Here is a 20,161-nt window from a genome sequence, read left to right on the forward strand (position 1 = left end):
CGTTATGGTGTCCATCTTCTCGAAATTTCCTCTGTATTACCTGAATAAAGAGAAAACAATTCTTATTTACTGACATGCCAATAAAACTTACATAATACAGAAAGAAACAATAATCAGGTTTTTTAGCTCAATGATTTAAATATGCAATTTTTGAAAGTTTAAATCAAGCTTGCAATGTTGAGAACTGTAAACAGAACAAAGCTCACTTGCTAGTCTTAAAAAAAAATTCCGGAAGTATACCGGAAGTAACCACAGCGCCTCAACCATTGAGCTGTCGTCAAATTAAACCACATATTCGTGATCCCCATAAAATTTGGGGTCGATTAGGTGTGATTTAAACGAACTCCAAAATTTGGCCAAAATCGAGAATTTTCCTGAACTATAGTTCAGGAAAATTCTCGAAACCGGAAGTACGCGAAAGTAAAAAACAGAACATGAACTTTATCACAAATTTTACGAGGATCACGAATATGTGGTTCTTTTGTGCGTCAGATCAATATTTACTAAACTACTGACAGAAATGAGAAAACCGGAAGTAGAAAAAAAAACACATTTTTAAAAATCTACCAAGTGAGCTTTGTTGGGGGAATAGTTATCGTTAGTTATCACTAAATATTTCAACAAAATAACTGACAATAAATGTTCAAAAAGATGTGCAAAATAACTGAAACTGACGGTTTTGACACCTGCAAATTTTCAAAAAGCCATCTAGCGTTAGAAAAAAGAAACGTTCAAGTAAAATTTTGTTTGCGCGCAAGAAGGGCCTGATTTTGGAATTGATACACAGACACAGAGTTGAACGCAACTAGATTATTAGTAGATAATCTACGAAAGTAAGTCAGTTGTAGGGTACCTGGGCATAATCCCGTGGTGAGTAACTCCAGGTGTGTAACAGCAAAGGGTAGCAACCACTGAAGTGTTCCAACTCGTCGGTGAAGTAATAAGACAAGTTGTAGCAGCAAAAGCAGTGAAGCTAGATGAGTGTACGTCGGGAAGATAAGGATGGAGCAGAACGTTGCTGGATGTCCCTCTTCCTTCATGGGCAAAGGTCAGCATTGGCTTAAGGATCTATTATGTGCTCTGTAAAAAAATGTATTGCATTAATGAATTGAAAATATAACAGTTAATAAAGCATTTCAATCTTTACCTATACTAACAAGCACACTGAAGTTTTCATGATAAAAAACCGTAAAAATGGAAATCACAGCAACCAACAGCCTTACTCCTTAGGTTGAGGTAAATTTCCTGATGTTAAAGAAAGTGTAATGAAGTATTGCAGTAGCGTGGCAATAGGTTATATTGATGCTTACCTTTATCATGTGGGTGAATGGTGCTGAATTTAGTAAGGCGGATGGTTTGGTGTGGTTGGTGTGGTAGCAGTAATGGGGAAATACCTTGTCTCCACACATTTGTATTCCACGATATGTGAGCTTCACACATTAGTTTTAGGATTTGACAACATGATGGGTCTATTGGATGGAAAGTGACTGAGCGCTAAGTCAACTTTTTGGAATGACTGACAGTATGCATCTAGAATTTGAAGAAATAAGTTGGTACAGTATAAAAATAAGGAAATTAGGTAAAGATAACCTACACAAGTTACGAAGTTCAATTTGGTATAAGAATGTTGACGATGACGATGCAAAACAACAAGGGTGACACTAGCGACATCTGGTAATGAGTTTTAAATCGTAAGTTGGTTGCAATATTATTAAAAATACAGATGTCGCTAGTGTCACCCTTGTTTTTGCATCGTGAAACGAGGCAAAATTGGCGAAACAATTGGATGCTAATTAATACTTATATTCCTGTGATTTCTTATATCCCACCAACATGAAAAGGGAAATCCCAACCAAGTTTCATATGAAATCAAATCGCATTTACATAGATTAAACGTTAAATTAAGTACTGGTGACTTCAACTATGGTGGCATCAGAATAAATAATAAAAACAAAAAAACTCGGCGTCTCGTACTGTCATTTTGTATGTATGCTCATACGGCCTCTACTAGGCATCACGGGTCGGCCGATAGACCCGGTGGTGAGATGACTTGATACCATCAACGTGATGTTACTTGCCACATTTTTTAACAGCCTAACTATGCGCGGTACACGTAAGGAAATCTCAACCCAACCCCAAGAGACTCTTTTAAGTTTTAAGTGCAACAATCCCTTAACCCCTGCTAGGGACCCATAGTTTAAACTGCCCCAAGTATGCCCGTACGCAACAGTCTGCAAGCAGTACCGGCGATGGTCTGCCTTGGTTGTGGCAATTTGTTGAAACAGTTGATGCTACATAATCGCTTCCCACATTATATGAACATAGCCTAATTTTACATGTGACGCCACAGTGGCGCCAGAGCGGGTTGGCGGGTGTATGAATAACCAACAATGCTCACTAGGGGGTTCGAACCCTAGTCCCTAGTCTCTGGATGCACCTATTTCTAAGTGACGACTTAACCACTTCACCCACTTTCCCCTAATAATAATTGAAAAAGGAAATGTTTTTAAATTTCAGTGGATGATCACCAGACATGGAATCTGATGTAGCGATGATTAAAAGATACTGGTAAAATTTTAGCACACGTCGTAAAAAAAGGGCCATGATTATTGATTATGATGCAGCTTCGTCTGCGATTTTCTTAGAACGAGCAACCATTTAAAAAAGAATCACATTTAAAACATGTAGTAGAGCGTGAAGGTTTTTGGGGGAAACTTATTGTGTATCAAGAAGCGTTTCCGGGTTTGCACCCTAAAACAGTTTGATTTTTTTTTAAATCGTGCTGTTTTTAATTTTGATGTAGCCTATTAATTGCAGACCTTTTTAAGCCATTTCATTAGCAGTAATTCAAGTTTACCCGAAACAAATCTAAACTATAGAGTCGAGGTAGATTTAGTAATTATTTCATTAACCCATCATTTTGAATTAGTAAAGCAGTCAACTAAAAAAAAAAGTAGGAGAGCGAGCGAGACCTTAATCAACCCCCGGAATTTATGCTATTCGATGCAATTTATTGCGTGGCATGTTCAGTTTCGATTAATGCTCAGAAAATTTAACCAGTTGAGTCAGAATTTGCAATCCTAGAGATTAAAAACTCTTTTAATATGGCTACAGAAGCTCAACTGAGAAAAAAGAGGGAAAATAAAGCCCGAAGAAGGAATCCCCAGCGTTTGCAAAAATTAGCTAACAACCGATTGAGTCATCAGGAAGAACAACAGGCGATTTACATGTCCAAGCATTTGCACAGATATTTGATATTACTGAGGGGTTCAATCAAAGAGTTTCTCACTTCATGGGGATTGGCACCACGCGAAGACGAAGACACGTCCACAATGCTCAAAACTTTGATTGAATACAACAAAAGAATTCCAACCTTTATTTCGTTGACTTCAAATCGAATTGACATAGACACAAAAACTCTTCTGACGGCTGTTTATGCGCGCAACAAAATTTGCCACGGCAATTTACCGGCTATCTTGAGGGAGTTTCGATCCTTCTTGCTCGCTTGGATTGAAGTGGCTATCATGATAGGGGCCCACTCACTGGCCACCAGATTCCGTCAGACTTTAAATCTTTTAAACAACCCGTCGCAGTCCGGCAAGAAGGCCTTCACCGTGCCTCCATACATCATCTTTCAGAGTCTGGCCTCTGAGCTAACACGGAAATGGACCAAGACCAAGGAAGCGGCAGCAATAAGCCTCAACCATCACCTATTTGATATCGTCGTCGAGGAATTAGGGCCATCCCTAAACAAATTTATAAAGGAGAATCGCCTCCGAGACGACTGGAGATCAAATATGGACGCTTATTCCGACACAAATTTACTGCTTGACAACTACTGCCCAGAAAATTTCATGGTGCCCCACGGAACCAACGACCAAGAGGAATTGAGAGACCGACTGGAAAAAGCAATGAATGGTAGGCACGCCATTAGTCACGACCAGAACAATAATATTATCAACAACTGGCCCACCTATCTAACTGACTTTGTGTTTTTGCTTACAGCGATCGATTGCACCCCCGCTGCCGCCCGTGTGCAGGCGAAGCTTGACCTATTACTCATTGAAAGAACAAAGGCATACCAGACACCTTTGCCTGCCTCTCAGTTCGTTTTCCGCCACCGCTTACCTTTCGTTGCGACGACAGGTAAGCCGCCACAAGGAGGTAAGTGGATACGGCACAATTCCCTGTGGCTCAAAAGATCTCCGCCTTCCGCCATTGGAGCAGCGTGCAGAAAGGCACTGAAAAGAATGAGTAAGCAGGTCATCAGCTAATTGCTTATTTTGACGTTTGTAGTCTACTTCCGTTCAATATCTTGTCTTTAAAATTTCAATGTTCATTTTATAAAAACAAACAAACAAACAAAAATACAAAAACCTTTCGAAAACTACGAGAATTATGTTTCTTTCAAAAGAGGATGTTATCCCTTTAATAACTAATCAAAAGGGTTCTGGTAAAAAATCCAACCAAATCCATCAAACCACTTCAATCATATAACATCCCAAACTATACATTCGGCATTGGAAATGTTTCCTTTTGAAAAATAGTGCCAACTGCGCCCTACGTTGAAGTTGATTGATTGTGGAGTTCATCGTTTGGATTCTGTCCCGATTCCGTCACCGAGTCAAAAGGGCTCCGACTAAGCTGGAGGGCGAATCTATTTCTCAACTAAGGGAATACGGATAATCCAGATGATGTACGTAAGATCATCATCCGACTATAAGTAAAGGCTTTACTAAAAGTAAAGATTTTTTTTATTCAGAAATTTGATTACACTTTGTTCAAAAAAAAAATCGATTTCCTGCAATGATATACAAGAGTACACAAAATACTAAATGAAAACGGTGGGTACAGGTTTCGCGGACGTTGAACTGATCGTTAGCAAATGAAAAGATAATTCTGAAATCTACCGTGTTCTGCGTTCTACCAACTTGATTTCGAATAATCTTCACTCATTTTTATAAAAGCGCACGCAATTTTTAATTGGCTTGGTTAACTCACAAATGGTGAGCACAATAAACGTAAACCCCAAGTTCAACCGGTTCAATTAAGCAGATTAAATTCGATCGCTTTAAAAACAAAAAGAGAATCGTTCCTCGAGGACTTCTGGTGATGCAAGAATACAAGTTAGACAACTTTCTAAATAAGTTCCCAAACCCAGTCGCCAACAACAGCCGGAGAATGTTTACATAATACCCCGTGAATAAACGATTACTAGCAAACATTCCTACATCCTACAAGCGCTACATCTTCCTGTTAAAAAGCTAAGTAGGAGTAGGAGAGATTGCTGCTCATTGAAGAAAAGCAAAGAGACAGCGATGGAATACGCAACCACTAGAAAAATAAATGTTGTGACAAAGGGAGTCAAAAGTGTGACAAGGGAGTGCGAAATAGAAAGCGATGAACGTTGAGAAAACCTAACCTGCAAATCCAGTAGTCTCGTCCCCGTCTCGAAGGAGAACCGAAGAGGTGCCACAGGACGTGCTCAGTTGTTGATGGTTTGGACTTTGGATACCCCTGAACGCACGGGAATCAGTCGACCTAAGCTGTGACGACATCCAACGCGACAACGTTACATATGAAATAAAACTAAGATCAAACACCAATCATAGAAAAAATTTGAAGTTTGACACGAGTACCTGTGCAATTACTGATGACAAAAGATGAAGGTGGTGCGCAGTTACAAATTTGTATCTGGTCTAGGAGACTGGTAAAATTGATCCGTCGGATGCTGTTACAGCTAGTCGATCACATTCTTCACTCCATTGGTCCATCAGCCTGTTATAAATGATCATCATGAGGTTTGTTATTTAGTTGGATTCACTTTTTCAATGGTCATTTGAATTGAGACCTTTCATCAGCTCTACTGATCACAAAGTACATCAAGAAAATTCGCTCAAATTTTGATCAATAGACTCCCTTGAAAGTAGGTGACTTATTTCCAATGCAAAGCTGAGTGGAGCTACTGATTCAACATCGAAGGAAACTGAGCAGACAAATTTTTACTTCCATTTTTGTTTCAGAGGAGGGCTTCTTACACCTTGTTTCTGTAGTCTTTACTCGCCAAGTAGATGAGTTGGCGGGCCTGGGATTAACTCTCGTGGCAGTGCTTGTCGTTAAAGAATACAGACCGACGTGACCGAGGATTCCTCGATGACAAGAAACCGCTGGGCCACGGTTTCCTTATCCAAACGGCAGCTCTGAAATAAAATAGTGGACAAACTTGATTGAAATTAATTACTTCATCGTGCAAATGCAATTAAATTTACATTTTAATTGCGTTTTCTTGATGTACGGTAAAGTAGATTTTAGGTAGGATTTGACAGCTTTTTTCCAGGGTCAGGTTAAGGTTCCAGTTCCAATTCCAGATGTTCATGGTTCAGGTGTTAAAATGGCAAGATGATATTCATCACTCACTTTCCATTCCAGCCAGTTCAGTGAGGAGTCGTTGGTCTTTATTCAACTCGAAATTCTCTTCGCTGAGGATGACAACGTCAGCTTTAGGCAAGGGGAAGATGATGCCACCACACAAATGAAAACTCCAGTCACAAAGTGTTGTGTCTAATTGCCCTAAGGCAATTAAGACTAGAAAAATGTCTGCGTAAGCCTGTCTGGCTTCAGTTCCCTGAAGCTCAATTTCAAGTTCCACATTGATTTGTCCTTTGGTGTCATTTAGGGTTGACTTGGCTGCTGCTTCAACACAAATAATTATATCTTCCTTGGCCATTTTTTCCAGAACTGTGTTCAGTCAGACACCATCTGCTGTGGGGACAACTTGACATAATCTCGCTTGGTATAAACTGCTGCCATTGATTTGACTTCCATTAGAGTTGAACCATTTTGCAGAAATTTTTGAGCTGCAAAAAGATATAATAGAGTTCCAATCAGGATGAATTGGTTCAGGGGAAGGACTAACTTGCCTTGGTAACTTTTTCCCATTTATCTCTGGACTTGGAAGATGTTTCCTTCAATGCTTTCCAGTGAACAAATAAACAGATCCTGAATCAAAAATTAAAAAAACATGAACATTAATATAATCAATCGTGTTTGGTTTGGGTTCTTGTGATATGCAGTCTTATGTCTTCCCCTGATTTCCACTTCTGATCTACGCTGAAGACAGCCAATGTTCAGAGAGCAAACTGTGAAAGTGATGATTGGTTAAATGTAATTTTGTACCTTATATACTGACTGAAGTCTAAATAATCTGTAAATAAATGAATCGGAGTAGAATTAGGAAAAGATTCTAAACAAAAAAAAGCAAACAAATATGCTACACATTATGCAATCATGCATGTGCATTTAATAAGTTATTTGTCTGCTTATTATAAAGCAGACAGTTAGTTAGTCAGTTATCACCAAAATTACCAATTAATAACTGTCGATAAATGTTCACAGGGATGTGAAGAGTCTGAAGACTGCAAGTAACTGTTAACTGAAAATGACTAATTTGACCTTGACAGATAAAAAATTAACAAAGCCATCTAGCGTTAGAAAAAGGAAACGTATAAGTCACACAGTTCGTTTGCGACTCGCAAAAAGGAAGAAGCCAAAAAGGGCCTTAACTTAGGAATTGTCGGGTATCTGGGCATAATACCGTGGTGAGTGACTACAGATGTGTCACAGCGGACGCCGGACAGAAGCGACTCTGAAGCGACTAGCTCTCTACTACACCATTGGGTCCCCCCCCCTCTTTGACATCATGGTAGTCTATAAGAATAGCTCAAAAAGCGGAACGTACCGTTTAAAATTAACGAAGATCCCTACTTGACGTACTGGCACGCCAGGCCTTTTTAGATAGACGTAGCGTTCTGGCGCGCCAGCACAGACTAGGTACAACCTTTTAGTAAAATGAGCGGAGCCCCCCGTTATGAGAAATCTAACATGGAGACTGGAATCCATCTCTCCATACCCCTGCCTCTGCCTCTGCAATCCGCTGCTGGCCTGCCACTCCGTTATCCATACTGAATTACTTATACCAGAGTAATAGATAATTATCTCTGCTTGTACATACTTGCTTATTCACCTTATTCATACTTTATATTCTACGTTACCCACACTGAAAATTATACTACTGAATAGTGAATACAAATAAAATTACGGAAATGTTTCCATATTCGTCTTCAATAATCCCATACAATTTACAAAACAACAAATTAAAAAAAAAACATCAAATTCCACTATCAGACATGGAAAAACTTCTCAATTTGTTTTTAGACTTTAACGGACTAACTTTTCCTCCGGACCAGATAGGGACAGCTGCTGCTAATGGTAAAACTCTTTCCACCAAAATAAATTCGTCATCAATATGGTCAATGCCGTAGAATTTTGTCAAATCTTCAATGGCCTTCTCTTCGATCTTCATATAAACGAAATACCTCGTATAAAAATTAACGCAAATATTTACGAGTAATATGAAGAATTCAATTTACTTACCAAAGTTAGTTTTAGCGGCTTTGTACTGATTTTGATAAAATTTTTTCGTTCAATTCTCTCTTTCGCAATAATACGTTGCAGGGGCACGAATTTTTCTTCACTTTCAGAAATTTGAGCTTTCGATGTATCTTTGGTTTTATCCGGACTTCCCCAAACAGAGTGTACTTTACTCTTACCGGGGCTATTAATGGGATCATCACGACATATGATGGATTGGTCCATGGGATCCAAGGGAACAGTTATCCGATCGGCACATTGCGGTTCTGAAAAAGTAGTCTTCCAAGCTAATGAAGAAGTATTCGGAGTAGCTATCACGGCGTTGTTTTCTTTAAATTTTCTTTGCTTTTGTGAAAGTTTTCGAAATTTTTTGCATTTCTCATTTTCTGGTGAGTTGGTCGCCTGGAAGATCGTTGCCACTTCAAACAGTGTCAGACTGTTATGTTTTGCAGGAGTTTCATCGTGTTCATTGACAGGTGAGCTAGCGCTGATATTGCTATCAGTCTCCTTAGAACGAACACCCAGAAAAACTTTATTGTTATCTTGAATTTGAGCTTTGGAAGGAGAAGAATTGGGATTCAATTCTTTAGCTGGAGTTTCGAAGCTTAGAGACTTGGTCCGTTTCTTTGGTTTGTCGACCTAAATTAACATTCTTATTTTAGGCTTGCCACGAAAGTTCTTATATTATATATTTACTTACCTTTGACCAAACTTCTTTTTTCAAGCATACCGTATTTTCGATATTCGGGTTTACATCACTTGTTAACGGTGAACAAGGTTCACTTTGCAACTGATGAGGATGTTTGAATTCGCTCCCTTTTTTCCCCGATTTTCTCCTCGTTTTTTTTCTTTTGACATCTCGTTCTCGATTAACGGAAGTTAAATTGACGTCTTCGAGTGATTCAGTGATCGTGAAAATATCCAAATCGTCAGAAGTGAGGTGTTTGGATGGCGTTGGAAGTCGACTAATTCTAGGAATGAACTGTTGGTAGAAATGTGTTAGTTCCTTCATGACTTCTTCACTAAGGCAATTCCATACTCTATGGATCCAAATATAAAACACGCATAATTTAGTATATTACATGTTAACATAAAACGTAAAGATACCTCAGTTCAATCACGGCTGGTAGATTGCAACATACAAAATGCATGCATGAAATTTTCAGCTGAGTAGCGTTATACTCTGCTGCAAAATCAAGAACTTTCCCAACGTTCTTTATTGAAAGTAATCCAACAAGTGCTGATTCGCATATTGATACCAAACGAGGAATCAGAAGGAGATCGGCCGATACCAAGCAATTGCTTATCCATTCCACATCTTCCGATTTTTCCACCTTTGAAGCTTTATCTTCGTAAAAGTAGTCTAAAATAACTTCGAGAACCAATGAATGAATAGGAAGAGGGATCTTTTTCGAAACTACGCTCTACAAAGGAAGAAAATTTAAAAAAAAATTCGAATTACAATGTCGATAAGTTATTCACCTCAATCCAGGCGTAGCTGAACATACTTCGGAAATAATCCGACCGGGCAATCAAAACAGCACGATGTGCATCAAACTCTTTACCGTCGTTACTAACAATCTTAGTATCATAGAAATCGTCTCCGGAAAACCGACTCCATTGTTTCGGTTGAAGGTGTAAGCGATCATTGCGAATCAAACCAGTATTTGCAATATGGGCCTAAATTAAAATGCAAGTATTTGAGATACGCAATAAAACTGAGACTGAAATGTTTAAAGAGAAATAATTATTACCTTGTCCAATATTTCCGCCAGTTTTCGAAGTCCTACATTTTTTGCATAAAATTGTACCATTCGAAGGACACGTGACAATCCATCTCGTTCATTTGACTTCCATTCCTCGCCTTTTACTCTTTTCAGCTCTACGGCGCTAGGAAGATCTTCCGCATAGTTGTCCTTATCCAAAGGTTCCTCCAAAGGTAACTTTAGATTCCACCTGACGGCTTCAGTTTCGAAGATGGCACAAGTGCCAGTGTATATAAATTCCAATATTAATTCAAAAACTTCTGCTGGGACGTCGGTGATGTGGACAGTTTTGTTATCATTTTTAAAAGATAATGATGAAGCACAGACATTCTGGTAGAAAGCGTTGCAACTTGCCGACAAAACAAAACGATGCGCAGCAAACGTTTTTGATCCCACAAGAAAAACGATATCATGTGTTAGATCATAAGGATCAGCATCCTGAAGAAGTTGTTTCAAATCCGTTTGCAATTGGGAAGGAGTAATGCAAATCTGAGCATCTTTATTTTCAGCGCTTGGAAGAACCTAAGAAAAAACTCGGAAATTAAGTGCAAGAAAGAAGAAAATATTCAAGTCACTTACCTGAATTACAGCAAAGTTTTTACCAGCTGGATCACACACAATACTTGTCGCACGATAAACTCCAGGTATTCTCTGAATTTGAATTCGAACCAAATGTTCCTGCTTAGGAAGCTCCATTCGTGAGACATTTTCTTGAGTAGCACAATGAGCTTCTGTTTTGCGTTTGCTAACGAACGTTTTCCCAATCGTACCAACAAAAGCTCCACCTTCTATGTTGACAAGTACAATGGCATTTTTGCAAAGGGAAACATCCTTTATAATGCAAAACGGGCTACCGCGAAAAGCACATCTAAAAATTTTGCGACGAGCAAATTAATCAGCGAAATTATTACTTCAACATCTTTCACATACTTTGTAAGCACCGGATGTGTTTGTGACCAGATATATATTTTTCCACTCTTCGTTAAAAGAAGAACCTGAACGCGTTCAAAATGGAATCAATTTAAAGTTGTATAAATATGCCGAAAACTAATATGGCAATTTTACCTGAAATGGAACGCTCGTATCAGCTGCCAAATCTTCTTGAGAAAAATCCAATTTACCTCCTTCCATGACTATTTTCAATAAATCATACTGCCTAAGGGGAAAAATCCTTGTTTGGATATATGAACGTCACCGAAATTAATTGTAAAAGTACTTTGAAGCGATTTTGCGACATTGAAACTCATGCAACACAAAGACGTTTCCTCCTTCTGTGGCGATTGCAGTTGCACCATCAGATGCTGCTACGTGAGTGATTGTGTAATTTTCTTCAGATAAGAGTGGAACCTGAATTAAATGCAATTAATTCCATTTCACAACTCAAGCAGATATTTGAAATGAATGTATACTCGTTTAGGCGTAATGATGGTTTTATCCCCTTTGATATGCCCAAGCGCTCCAGCGTTAAGCCCACAAGTGTACACATTGCGTTGACACCAAAACACCGAATGAAAGCGGCTTGCAGAAATACCCTTGATAATGACTCCTTTGCTTTTGTCTTCAAAACGGGTAATAACTTTAGGGGCGACTAGTTGATTCGGAGGAGGATTGTGGCCTAGCTGAAGGAGGCAAAATAAATGGATAAGTTAACGTATTTATATGATGTTTATAACTGAAATTTCGTAAAACTTACTTGATGATACATGTTGCTGCCAAAGGACAAAACCTTGTAGATTGAAAAATATTTGATAAATAAATGCCATTTTCGTAAATAATGTATAAACAACCAACTTACATTTCCACCTTCAGTTAAAAGGATTGTATGATATGTTCCCAAAACCGCCTCCAGGATAACTGCAGACTTTTTCACTTTGCTATTTGAAGAGTTTTCAGCATCTATGCTGATTTTCTGCGGAATTATAACAGTGGCTTCTGAACCAAGTCCTAGTTTGCCTCCTTGGCCAATTCCACAGGAAAAAGCTTGGCCTGATAATGTCAGAAACACTGAGTGGAATTTGTTCATAACCACCTTCTTAATGCCACCACTTCCTTTAGGAAACACATCCAATAATTCTGGTAATTCTGGACTTTGTTGCTTTCCAAGTCCTGTAGAAAAAGAATAGGAAAATGAACATGAACAAACAACAATGAACAATGAACACAAAATTTGCATCTTACCAAAATTTGAGTTTGATCCCCACACATGTACTTGAGATGGGAGATTAGCATCAAGTTTATTCAAATCGGATCTGTCTTGAATTAAATGGTCAAATGGAGACATATAGTCATTATCTAATGGATGAAATAAGCCAGCATTATTGTGCAGCAAAGCTCTTGCAGCTTGTAATTGCCCATAATAAAAAGTTCTATGTAAGGCAGAGTACCCAGACTCTTCATCTTTAGCATTGACATAGACATCATGAGAAAATAGCCAATGCAGAATTTTCATTTTCCCAAGTGAAGCTGCAACTTGTAAAGCAGTTCTTCCTGATGAGTCTTTATTGCTGGCTATGTTACAGCAGGTTGGTAAAAGTTTCATAACCATATCCTCAAATTCATCACCAGCAGCGATGAAAACTGAAAATATGCTATCTGCATGTTTTCTTGAAGAACATTTTGCTGTGCATTTTTCCCACATGTTTGATGCTGTTGATGATCAAATATATGTTATATGCTATATATCTCAACAATAGAATAATGTTTAAATGAATAGCCCTTTAGTCAGACATGAAATTCAGTTTAGGAAATTAACCTTTGGGAAATGGATAGGCTGTCACTTTTTGAAACAATTTTTTTTACTTAATATTCACAACTGGGTATGCCTCTATATAATGCTTGTTTTTAGAATCTTGATCAATCTTGATGATGTTGAGACTTAAGACTGTTGACTATTCGTGTTCACTTGACGAAAATTCTCCCAAATATGATGACGGAACTCTTTGTTTACAAGGTTTCACTGCCATCTGTAGTCACTTGTGCGAGCTACTACAATTCGTAATTTTTGACACCCACCACTCACAAGTCACAACAGCAGACAACAGAGACGTCAAAACATATCAGTATTTTCTATTTTGTTATCAATTGCCTGCGGCCGATAAGTGGATAGCGGAATTATCTAGCCTCGTGCTAGTATCAGGGTTTAAGTCAGATAAGTAACGAGACGCAGTCTGAATTGGAACTAACCACGATGAACAAGCTACTGAAGTTATCCTTAGCCGTACTTCTCCTTGCATCTGTGATCGCTTGGTTTCAACCAAATGTTTTGCATAATAATACCAAATATCTCCACGATGTTGCGGCAAAATTTCCTGCATTAGTATCTTTCTTCAAATGGTTCCATGGTTCTAAAGGGTCTACTACTGCAACTGATCATTCTGATCATGCTCAACTTAAAGAACCAACATCAGCACCTGTTGAGCCCACACGTGTCTTCACAAAAGAAGAGTTAGCGAACTACAAGGGAGAAAATGGGGGTGACATTTACCTTGCCATTATGGGTAGAGTATTTGACGTCACCAGAGGAAGAGATTTTTACGGACCTGGAGGGGGTTATGCTTTTTTTAGTGGTAAGTATTATACATGAAATGTATTTAGTACTCTTGTGTATTATTATTTCGATAATAACTGTTGAATATTTTTTTTTAGGAGTTGATGGTTCCCGAGCATTTGTGACTGGAGATTTTAAACCAGAAGGACTCATTGATGATATAACTGGATTAGGAAGCCAAGATTATATAGGACTTAGAGATTGGTTGGATTTCTACACAAAAGATTATGAATATATTGGTAAGTAATTAGTCCAAAAGTTTTGTTGTTATCATGTTTATGTAATATTTTCCATCTTCAGGTAAACTTCAGGGATTATTCTTTGATGCTGATGGGAAAACAACTGAATATTATCATGATGCTCAACAGTGGATAAAAGAGGCCTCTAGTCACAAAGAAGATGAAGACTTGTTCAAAGAGAAGTTTCCTATGTGCAATATTGAATACAAGCCAGAAGAAGGATCTCGCGTGTGGTGTTCGACAAAGAGGTAAAAATACTTCGTGTCTTATGCATGAACGTGTGTGATTAACTGATACCCTTTTGTCTTGTTTAGCGGTGGAATCAAAAGGGACTGGGTAGGATTTCCTCGCTCTCTCTACTCAGCCGATTCCAAAAATATTCGTTGTGCCTGTGCTCAAGAGGCTGATCTGAATGATTCGTTGCTTAAAGAATATCCAAACTGTCCAAAAGATGCAACTTCGTGCATGCTCCCAAAATGATCGTTCTTATATTGTTTAAATTTCACTATATTTTGTTTTGTTCTTTTAACTAGTGTCGCCTTCAGTTGCTGTCCTTTTTTGTATGTGCAACCGATTTATTGTTTTTATGGGATGTCAGCGGGATTTATAGCGTAGATTAGAAGAGAAAAAAAAAGGTATTGGACCAAAAAATAACCACACACGTTCTATTTTTCAAGTCATCAAAATGTAAAACATAAAAAGATACATCTTTTGTTGTTGAACCTTAACGGTCAGTTATTACTTGGCGAAAGGAAAATTAGAAAAAGAAATAATAAAAAAGAGCTTTTTTTTCATAATACTTGGATGTTGATTAGGAAATGTTTAGCCGGAACCATTTGCGTTAGGATCGTGTTCGTCTACGTTGGAAACCAAATTCTGTAAAAGGTGCTGCAGAGCTGGGTGGGCGTGTAAAACATCGATTGGCAACGTTTCCAACACTTTCGAGACGGATTTTGACCAGCACACTTGAGCGTCCAACCGGGCAGAGAGATCATTCCAGCGGTAGGAACCTAAGTCAACGACTTTTTCCATAGTTAACGGCTCAGCTTCTTCTCCTGCCTTCCGTAGTTTGTTTAGTTCTTCCTTGGCTTCGAGCAAAGCTACAGTCTGAGCGTTAAGGCTTGCCAATAGTTGCTCTCTGTAGAGAAATGTTTTATGGTTCACAAATTTTTTATAACAGAAACAAATGAAACAAGTTTGTTACCTTTCGTCATTTAGTTGATGCATGGTAGAATCTTTATCCAGAATCAAACGCCGCAGAACTCGCAACAGCTTCGACAGAACATGATCGGTTTCTTCGATTTGGTCGACCAGGGAGGCGGCTAAGCGCAACTCTTCATCTATTACTGGGTTGGGTTCTTCGCGGCCTTCAGGTGGACGACGACGAGTGAGATTGATGGCGTCACTCAGATCCTAATGCAATGTATAAAAGTAAATACAAATTTCTCCAACAACAGCATCTTTCTAAGCTATACCTGTAGGCTGGTGCTTCCGACAAGCCGCTGAATCGGCTGTGTTTGTTCAGGCATTTGAGAATTGTCAGTTTCAGTTTCATTAGTATCATTTTCTAGATCAGCTGACATTGTCGAGAATTCGATCAGATTCGGCAGCTCAGCGGAAATATTTGAACTCTCTTCCTTAAAAGTCTCATTAGGGAAGACTAATGCTTCTAGTTCAGCACGGGGTAAGGTGTGACTTTGCAAAATTATTTGAAGAAGTCCGTCCATGCGTGAGTGCAGCTTAACTAGATCTAAAGCTGCTGCCGAAAGCTGAGCTCCTTGGGCCAGCAGAACAGAGCCCGTACGTCCTTCAGCTCCTTTCAATTCGGCTTGCAGAGCAGCAAGTTCATGTCGTCTTTGCTCTGCTAACCGAACAAGATGTTGGCACTCTTCTTCTTTAAGCAACAAGAGTCGTTGGGCGTCGGCAAGTTGGGATTTCAGCAAGCCCATTTCGGATTCAGAGTCACGAACGGCTTCGTGCAAGGCGAGTTTTTCTGCTTGCAAGAAATCCATCATCTCACGGTTCTCTGATTCGCTTTCCTGGATCTGTTGCAAGAGTGCTTTTTCAGCTTGAAGGCTTCTGTCGAGTTCCAAACGTTGGGCGATCAGCGCTGCATCCTGCGCCTCCAACTGTTCTTGTAAAACCGAAATGGTTTGCGACGAAGTCTGCAGATTGGTCTCCAGATGAATAAGCGAGTCACCGCGAGTGTGAAATTCTCGCTCGACACCTTCCATAGAATCCAGCATAGCCGCTACGCGTTGAGTGGTTTTTTCCAATTCCCGTTGGACAATCTGTCGCTCTTCCCGTTCTTCGTCCAACTCTTGTTGAAGCAATTCAGCTTCATCTTTGCTCTGAAATTGAATAAACAAAAAGTTTTATTTAGTGAATTCGTTTTTTTAGACCGCATAGTGTACAATAAATACCTGCATGAGCATTCGTTCCAGTTGACGAGCTTCCTCATTGTTCTGCTGCTGCCACGATAAGCTTCGAAGTTTATGGCAAGCTTCTTGCCCCTCTCGAACATCTTTATGAGACATTTCAGTCTGAGCAGATTTCTCCATGTAAATTACTGTACGCGGTTTCATAATTGGGCCCGGCAAAGTTGGGCTGCTCAACTTCTTCATGGGTCGTGGCAGAGTAGCTCCACCGTCCATTCGAATGCTGGAAACTGGTTCGGGTTCTCGTACCGGTTTTGGAAGACAAGGTCGATCCTTGGTCGGTTTTCGGCGAGGCAAAGTGGCAAATTTGTCTGCTGTGGCTTTTGTCTCGCGAGCTGCAGCTGTGATTTCCATGGAAGTACCACCACTCATCGACATCGATATAACTGGCGAACTGAGTTTGGGCCGACGACCAAGAGTGGCGAATCTTTCGTCCGGTCGCTTAGGGGGCGTCGATGGTTTGGTGGGCGTCACTGGCTTATTGGATCGGATGACGGAAGGCTGTTTACCAGAAGCTAGAAACGACTTTGCTGCCGGAGAATTGGTGCTGGTAGAAATGACGCTACTACTGCGTCTGGGAGTCATGGGACTTTCTGGTGTTTTTGCCTTGAGAGTGGAGGGTTGACGGGTCAGTCCAATCGGCTTAGGCGGGACTGCGGGTCGTGAAGAAGAAGGAGAACAAGATGGTGGTTTTCGTATCGTTGATGGAGTAGTAGGTTGGCTATGTGGGCCTGATACAGACACAGTTCGCCGGGTGGCAAACGGGGAAGGCGAAGAATATCGACCTTTGCTAGAGCTCGTGTTATCAGTGTAGCTTGAACGAGGTGCCATTAGCCTCTGTTGATCCCTGGATCTGGAGCTGGAAGATGTCCGGCTGGACAGAGTGCTGCTGCTTCTTGGCAACATACTTCTAGTAATGGAAGGCTCATCAGGTTTGTAGTACGATTGAGAAAGAGAAAGTCTGCTCATTTCTTCCTCTGGTTTATAATACGATTGTGACAGAGAGAGCCTGCTCATATCTGGCTGGACATCTGGCTCAATCAAGACGGCAGAATCAGCAATGCTGGAAGTCAGGCTACAGTCGTGGAATTTGAGATCAGCAGTGTTGGTCTCACTGAGATCCTCCAAAGCGGAGTGCATTTCACTGTCCTCCCCATCACAGGAAGACCCTTCATCGTCACCCAAGATGACCTCCGATTCCAGAAGATTGTTCAAACTTGGCAGCCTATGAACATGCTCTCTGTGGGGTGACATGGCTATGGTGGGTTCCATCATTATTGCCTGCAATACAGCAAAAAAAAGATGTTATCAAAGGAAGCACGAGAAAAGGTTGTGGGTTTTCGTTACTATTCGCGTAAAACAAGCCGACACAACCATAGTCATGAAGTCATTTTTGGGGGCAAGGTTGAGATCGTGAGTAACGAATTGCGTGAGTTGAGAACCTAGAGCGTGATATCAAATTTACACACAAAATTCTCCTGCTGCTCAATGATCCCGTCTGTATGTATGGCTAGTGTGTTCGGCGTGCTGGTTGTGTATATTTTTATTGTATTCTTTCGAATCGACAATGGCCGCATGGTGGATAGCAAAAAACAAAATACTAACGCCATCCGCCCCGAGTCACGCAAGAATAAACTGCCTGAGGCTAGAAAAATACGGGAAATATTATCGCCGTTTCGTAAACGATAAAATCTCACTATGAAATCTCAATTTGTGACCAGTACGAAAGAGACAAAGAGAAAAGAGTACCGCAACTATAATCACGAGCGCGGCCGCACACACATTTTTTGTTGTTTCCCTTTTATTTTTAAAAACAGACGACGCAACAACATCCGCAGCCGGGAGGCGTGCTGCGTATAGAACCAAACATAACGTGGGAAATAGACAACCCCCTACTTCACTCGTTTTCTTTTTTTCCGAAAAAACTTCACCTCGTAATGATTTCCTTTTCGCCCCTTTCCGATTCCCATTTGTTATCAAAAACTTTTCTCTTCCAAGGACGTGAGGTATAATAACGTTCACTGTCAGCAGTGTCTTTTGTTTGGTATCTATAGCGTTCAGATTTTGTTCTTTTTCTTTTAGAAATGGTGGTGGCGTGACTGCCGACCGATCCGGACTGCTGAACGATGGTTCAGATAGCTCAGGGGAAATATTCGCATCACATCCACACAAAAGGGGAAAGGGACATCGATTTCTGTCAAAACCACCGGGTTGGAGAGAAGGATAAAATAAAAGTGAAATGGAAAGACAAACAATCAGGTCATGGGAAGGACGACTATAGTAGACAGTTGATTTCCACGGTGATTTTACGCGTATTTCTCGCTGCGGGTAAACGAACCGATTGTTGTTGTTTCGAAACCCCAAAGCCAGTATAATACATGCTCACTCGTCTTAGATAAACTTGACGTTTTAGGTTACAGCTGATTTGTTTCTCGGATGTAACAGAATGTATATATGATACAATGATGTCTTATAGTATATGTGAGAGTGCGGGAGCGTGAAGGATAATTCGCTACGGGAGAAGCGATTTGAGCTATCTACGGTACGTATCCCGTTGCGTGGAAATCGGATAACAGCTGTACAAACAGAATTTTCTTTTTTTTTCTTCTTCTTCTTTCCCGTATACCATAGGAACACACATAGGAAGAAGAACTCAACCCCAATGGGCAGCCATTAAAAATAACCGGATACCAGTCGCACAAAGGGGGGAACAAGAAGGGGGAACCGTATGAACGCCCTTTGCCTCTTGCTCTCTCTCCCTGTTGGTCGAAAAGAAAAAAGTTAAAATACTAAATCCCATAATGTTGGAGCTTCGTCTAAATCTTTGCCTAGTCATCGAATCGTGAACGATGCAGGTAATTGGATGTTTATGCAAAGTCGATGCCTGCAACACGATCCTCGTGTATCCAACATGCTCACAGACGCATTAAACATACGACAAAGAAGTTCAACGTAAGGCTTCAGTCTGAGCTTTAACTTGATTACGACCTGCACACGCGCCTTTTTAAATATTTAACTGCAGCATTCTGTTATACGACATTGTTGGGAAAAAAAAAGATGATGTGAATATATGAATGTAAACACTATAGTCAATGGGGACTAGCGAGGGGGGGGGGGAGAAATGCTATGCATGGAGTGCGCATCCAGCAGACTCGAAAGATCTGTGTGTTGGCCGACATCTGTCGTTTTTCCCCCCCACACTCAAAGAAAACTAGTATACCGGGGGAGAAAACTTTGGATTTCAACTTGGAACGCGAAGAAATGATGACAGTCACTTACTTGTTTTGGCAAGTTGAGTTGTTTGAATTGTGGTGTTTTTCCCTCGGTCGGCGGCTGTACAGATTCAAGGAAGTTGTAACATGTTTCGTTAAACAAGTCGGGAGACTGTGTGTGCAGGGAAACGTCAGAACGGGTCGGTTTTTCAGTTTGTTGTGGCCGCCATCAGCGGCTGCGGGGGGGAGTCCTTGGCTGCATGGGGGAGGAGCTTAGTCGATGGGATTCGGCAACCCCGAAATTTGCCTCTCGCTGCGCATATCGGGTTGTTGGAATGGATAAAGGCCGCGCCACAGAAAACGGGTGTTGTATTGTGAGTTCCTTCACCCAGTTATTATATTACGTAAACAATAGCCAACCCTAGTCATTACACGATTTCCGCCGAGTGCCGGTCCACAAAAATTCCAATAATAAACCGTCGATTGTTCCGGCCGAAGCTTTCACTTCCATTCTCTTATGTTGTTGTTC

The 20,161-nt window shown here is 40.3% G+C and overlaps 3 protein-coding genes and 3 long non-coding RNA genes across 9 annotated transcripts; 1 reads left to right on the plus strand and 5 right to left on the minus strand.

The window, feature by feature from the left end:
* LOC124314306 lies at positions 1-1,707 on the minus strand. Of its 2 annotated transcripts, none has more exons than XR_006911101.1 (5): positions 1,595-1,707; positions 1,311-1,530; positions 1,148-1,245; positions 854-1,080; positions 1-40 (listed from the first exon to the last, which is right to left on the minus strand). It is a non-coding gene; the product is annotated as an uncharacterized LOC124314306 (long non-coding RNA). The 2 variants fall into 2 exon arrangements; XR_006911100.1 differs by lacking the exon at positions 1-40 and adding an exon at positions 577-764.
* A 2,156-nt stretch (positions 1,708-3,863) lies between these two features.
* Positions 3,864-6,855, minus strand: LOC124314338. 2 transcript variants are annotated; one of them, XR_006911160.1, is made up of 5 exons: positions 6,270-6,855; positions 6,039-6,200; positions 5,640-5,778; positions 5,423-5,546; positions 3,864-4,241 (listed from the first exon to the last, which is right to left on the minus strand). It is a non-coding gene; the product is annotated as an uncharacterized LOC124314338 (long non-coding RNA). The 2 variants fall into 2 exon arrangements; XR_006911159.1 differs by lacking the exon at positions 3,864-4,241 and having other exon boundaries at positions 4,761-5,546.
* Positions 6,856-6,926: 71 nt separating this feature from the next.
* Positions 6,927-7,432, minus strand: LOC124314368. The gene is made up of 3 exons (XR_006911196.1): positions 7,366-7,432; positions 7,177-7,204; positions 6,927-6,999 (listed from the first exon to the last, which is right to left on the minus strand). It is a non-coding gene; the product is annotated as an uncharacterized LOC124314368 (long non-coding RNA).
* A 669-nt stretch (positions 7,433-8,101) lies between these two features.
* Positions 8,102-13,191, minus strand: LOC124313972 (inhibitor of Bruton tyrosine kinase-like). Its single transcript, XM_046778886.1, has 14 exons — positions 12,375-13,191; positions 11,992-12,302; positions 11,890-11,922; positions 11,606-11,815; positions 11,413-11,543; positions 11,262-11,352; positions 11,127-11,191; positions 10,776-11,064; positions 10,185-10,718; positions 9,913-10,110; positions 9,538-9,854; positions 9,131-9,470; positions 8,434-9,069; positions 8,102-8,356 (listed from the first exon to the last, which is right to left on the minus strand). The coding sequence occupies exons 1-14, from the start codon at positions 12,832-12,834 to the stop codon at positions 8,168-8,170; spliced, it is 3,804 nt and encodes a 1,267-aa protein (XP_046634842.1). The 5' UTR covers positions 12,835-13,191; the 3' UTR covers positions 8,102-8,167.
* Positions 13,192-13,222: 31 nt separating this feature from the next.
* LOC124314207 (neuferricin-like) lies at positions 13,223-14,636 on the plus strand. The gene is made up of 4 exons (XM_046779344.1): positions 13,223-13,762; positions 13,842-13,982; positions 14,044-14,230; positions 14,297-14,636. Exons 1-4 carry the CDS (start codon positions 13,384-13,386, stop codon positions 14,460-14,462), a joined length of 873 nt encoding a protein of 290 aa, XP_046635300.1. The 5' UTR covers positions 13,223-13,383; the 3' UTR covers positions 14,463-14,636.
* Positions 14,634-19,872, minus strand: LOC124313990 (FYVE and coiled-coil domain-containing protein 1-like). 2 transcript variants are annotated; one of them, XM_046778923.1, is made up of 5 exons: positions 19,700-19,872; positions 16,406-17,701; positions 15,458-16,333; positions 15,187-15,395; positions 14,634-15,120 (listed from the first exon to the last, which is right to left on the minus strand). In XM_046778923.1, exons 2-5 carry the CDS (start codon positions 17,693-17,695, stop codon positions 14,805-14,807), a joined length of 2,691 nt encoding a protein of 896 aa, XP_046634879.1. In that variant the 5' UTR covers positions 17,696-17,701; positions 19,700-19,872; the 3' UTR covers positions 14,634-14,804. The 2 variants fall into 2 exon arrangements, with proteins under 2 accessions (XP_046634879.1, XP_046634877.1); XM_046778921.1 differs by lacking the exon at positions 19,700-19,872 and adding an exon at positions 17,768-18,069.
* Between the last annotated feature and the right edge of the window lie 289 nt (positions 19,873-20,161).

Source organism: Daphnia pulicaria, chromosome 10 (assembly GCF_021234035.1).
Source record: "Daphnia pulicaria isolate SC F1-1A chromosome 10, SC_F0-13Bv2, whole genome shotgun sequence".
Lineage (NCBI taxonomy): Eukaryota > Metazoa > Arthropoda > Branchiopoda > Diplostraca > Daphniidae > Daphnia > Daphnia pulicaria.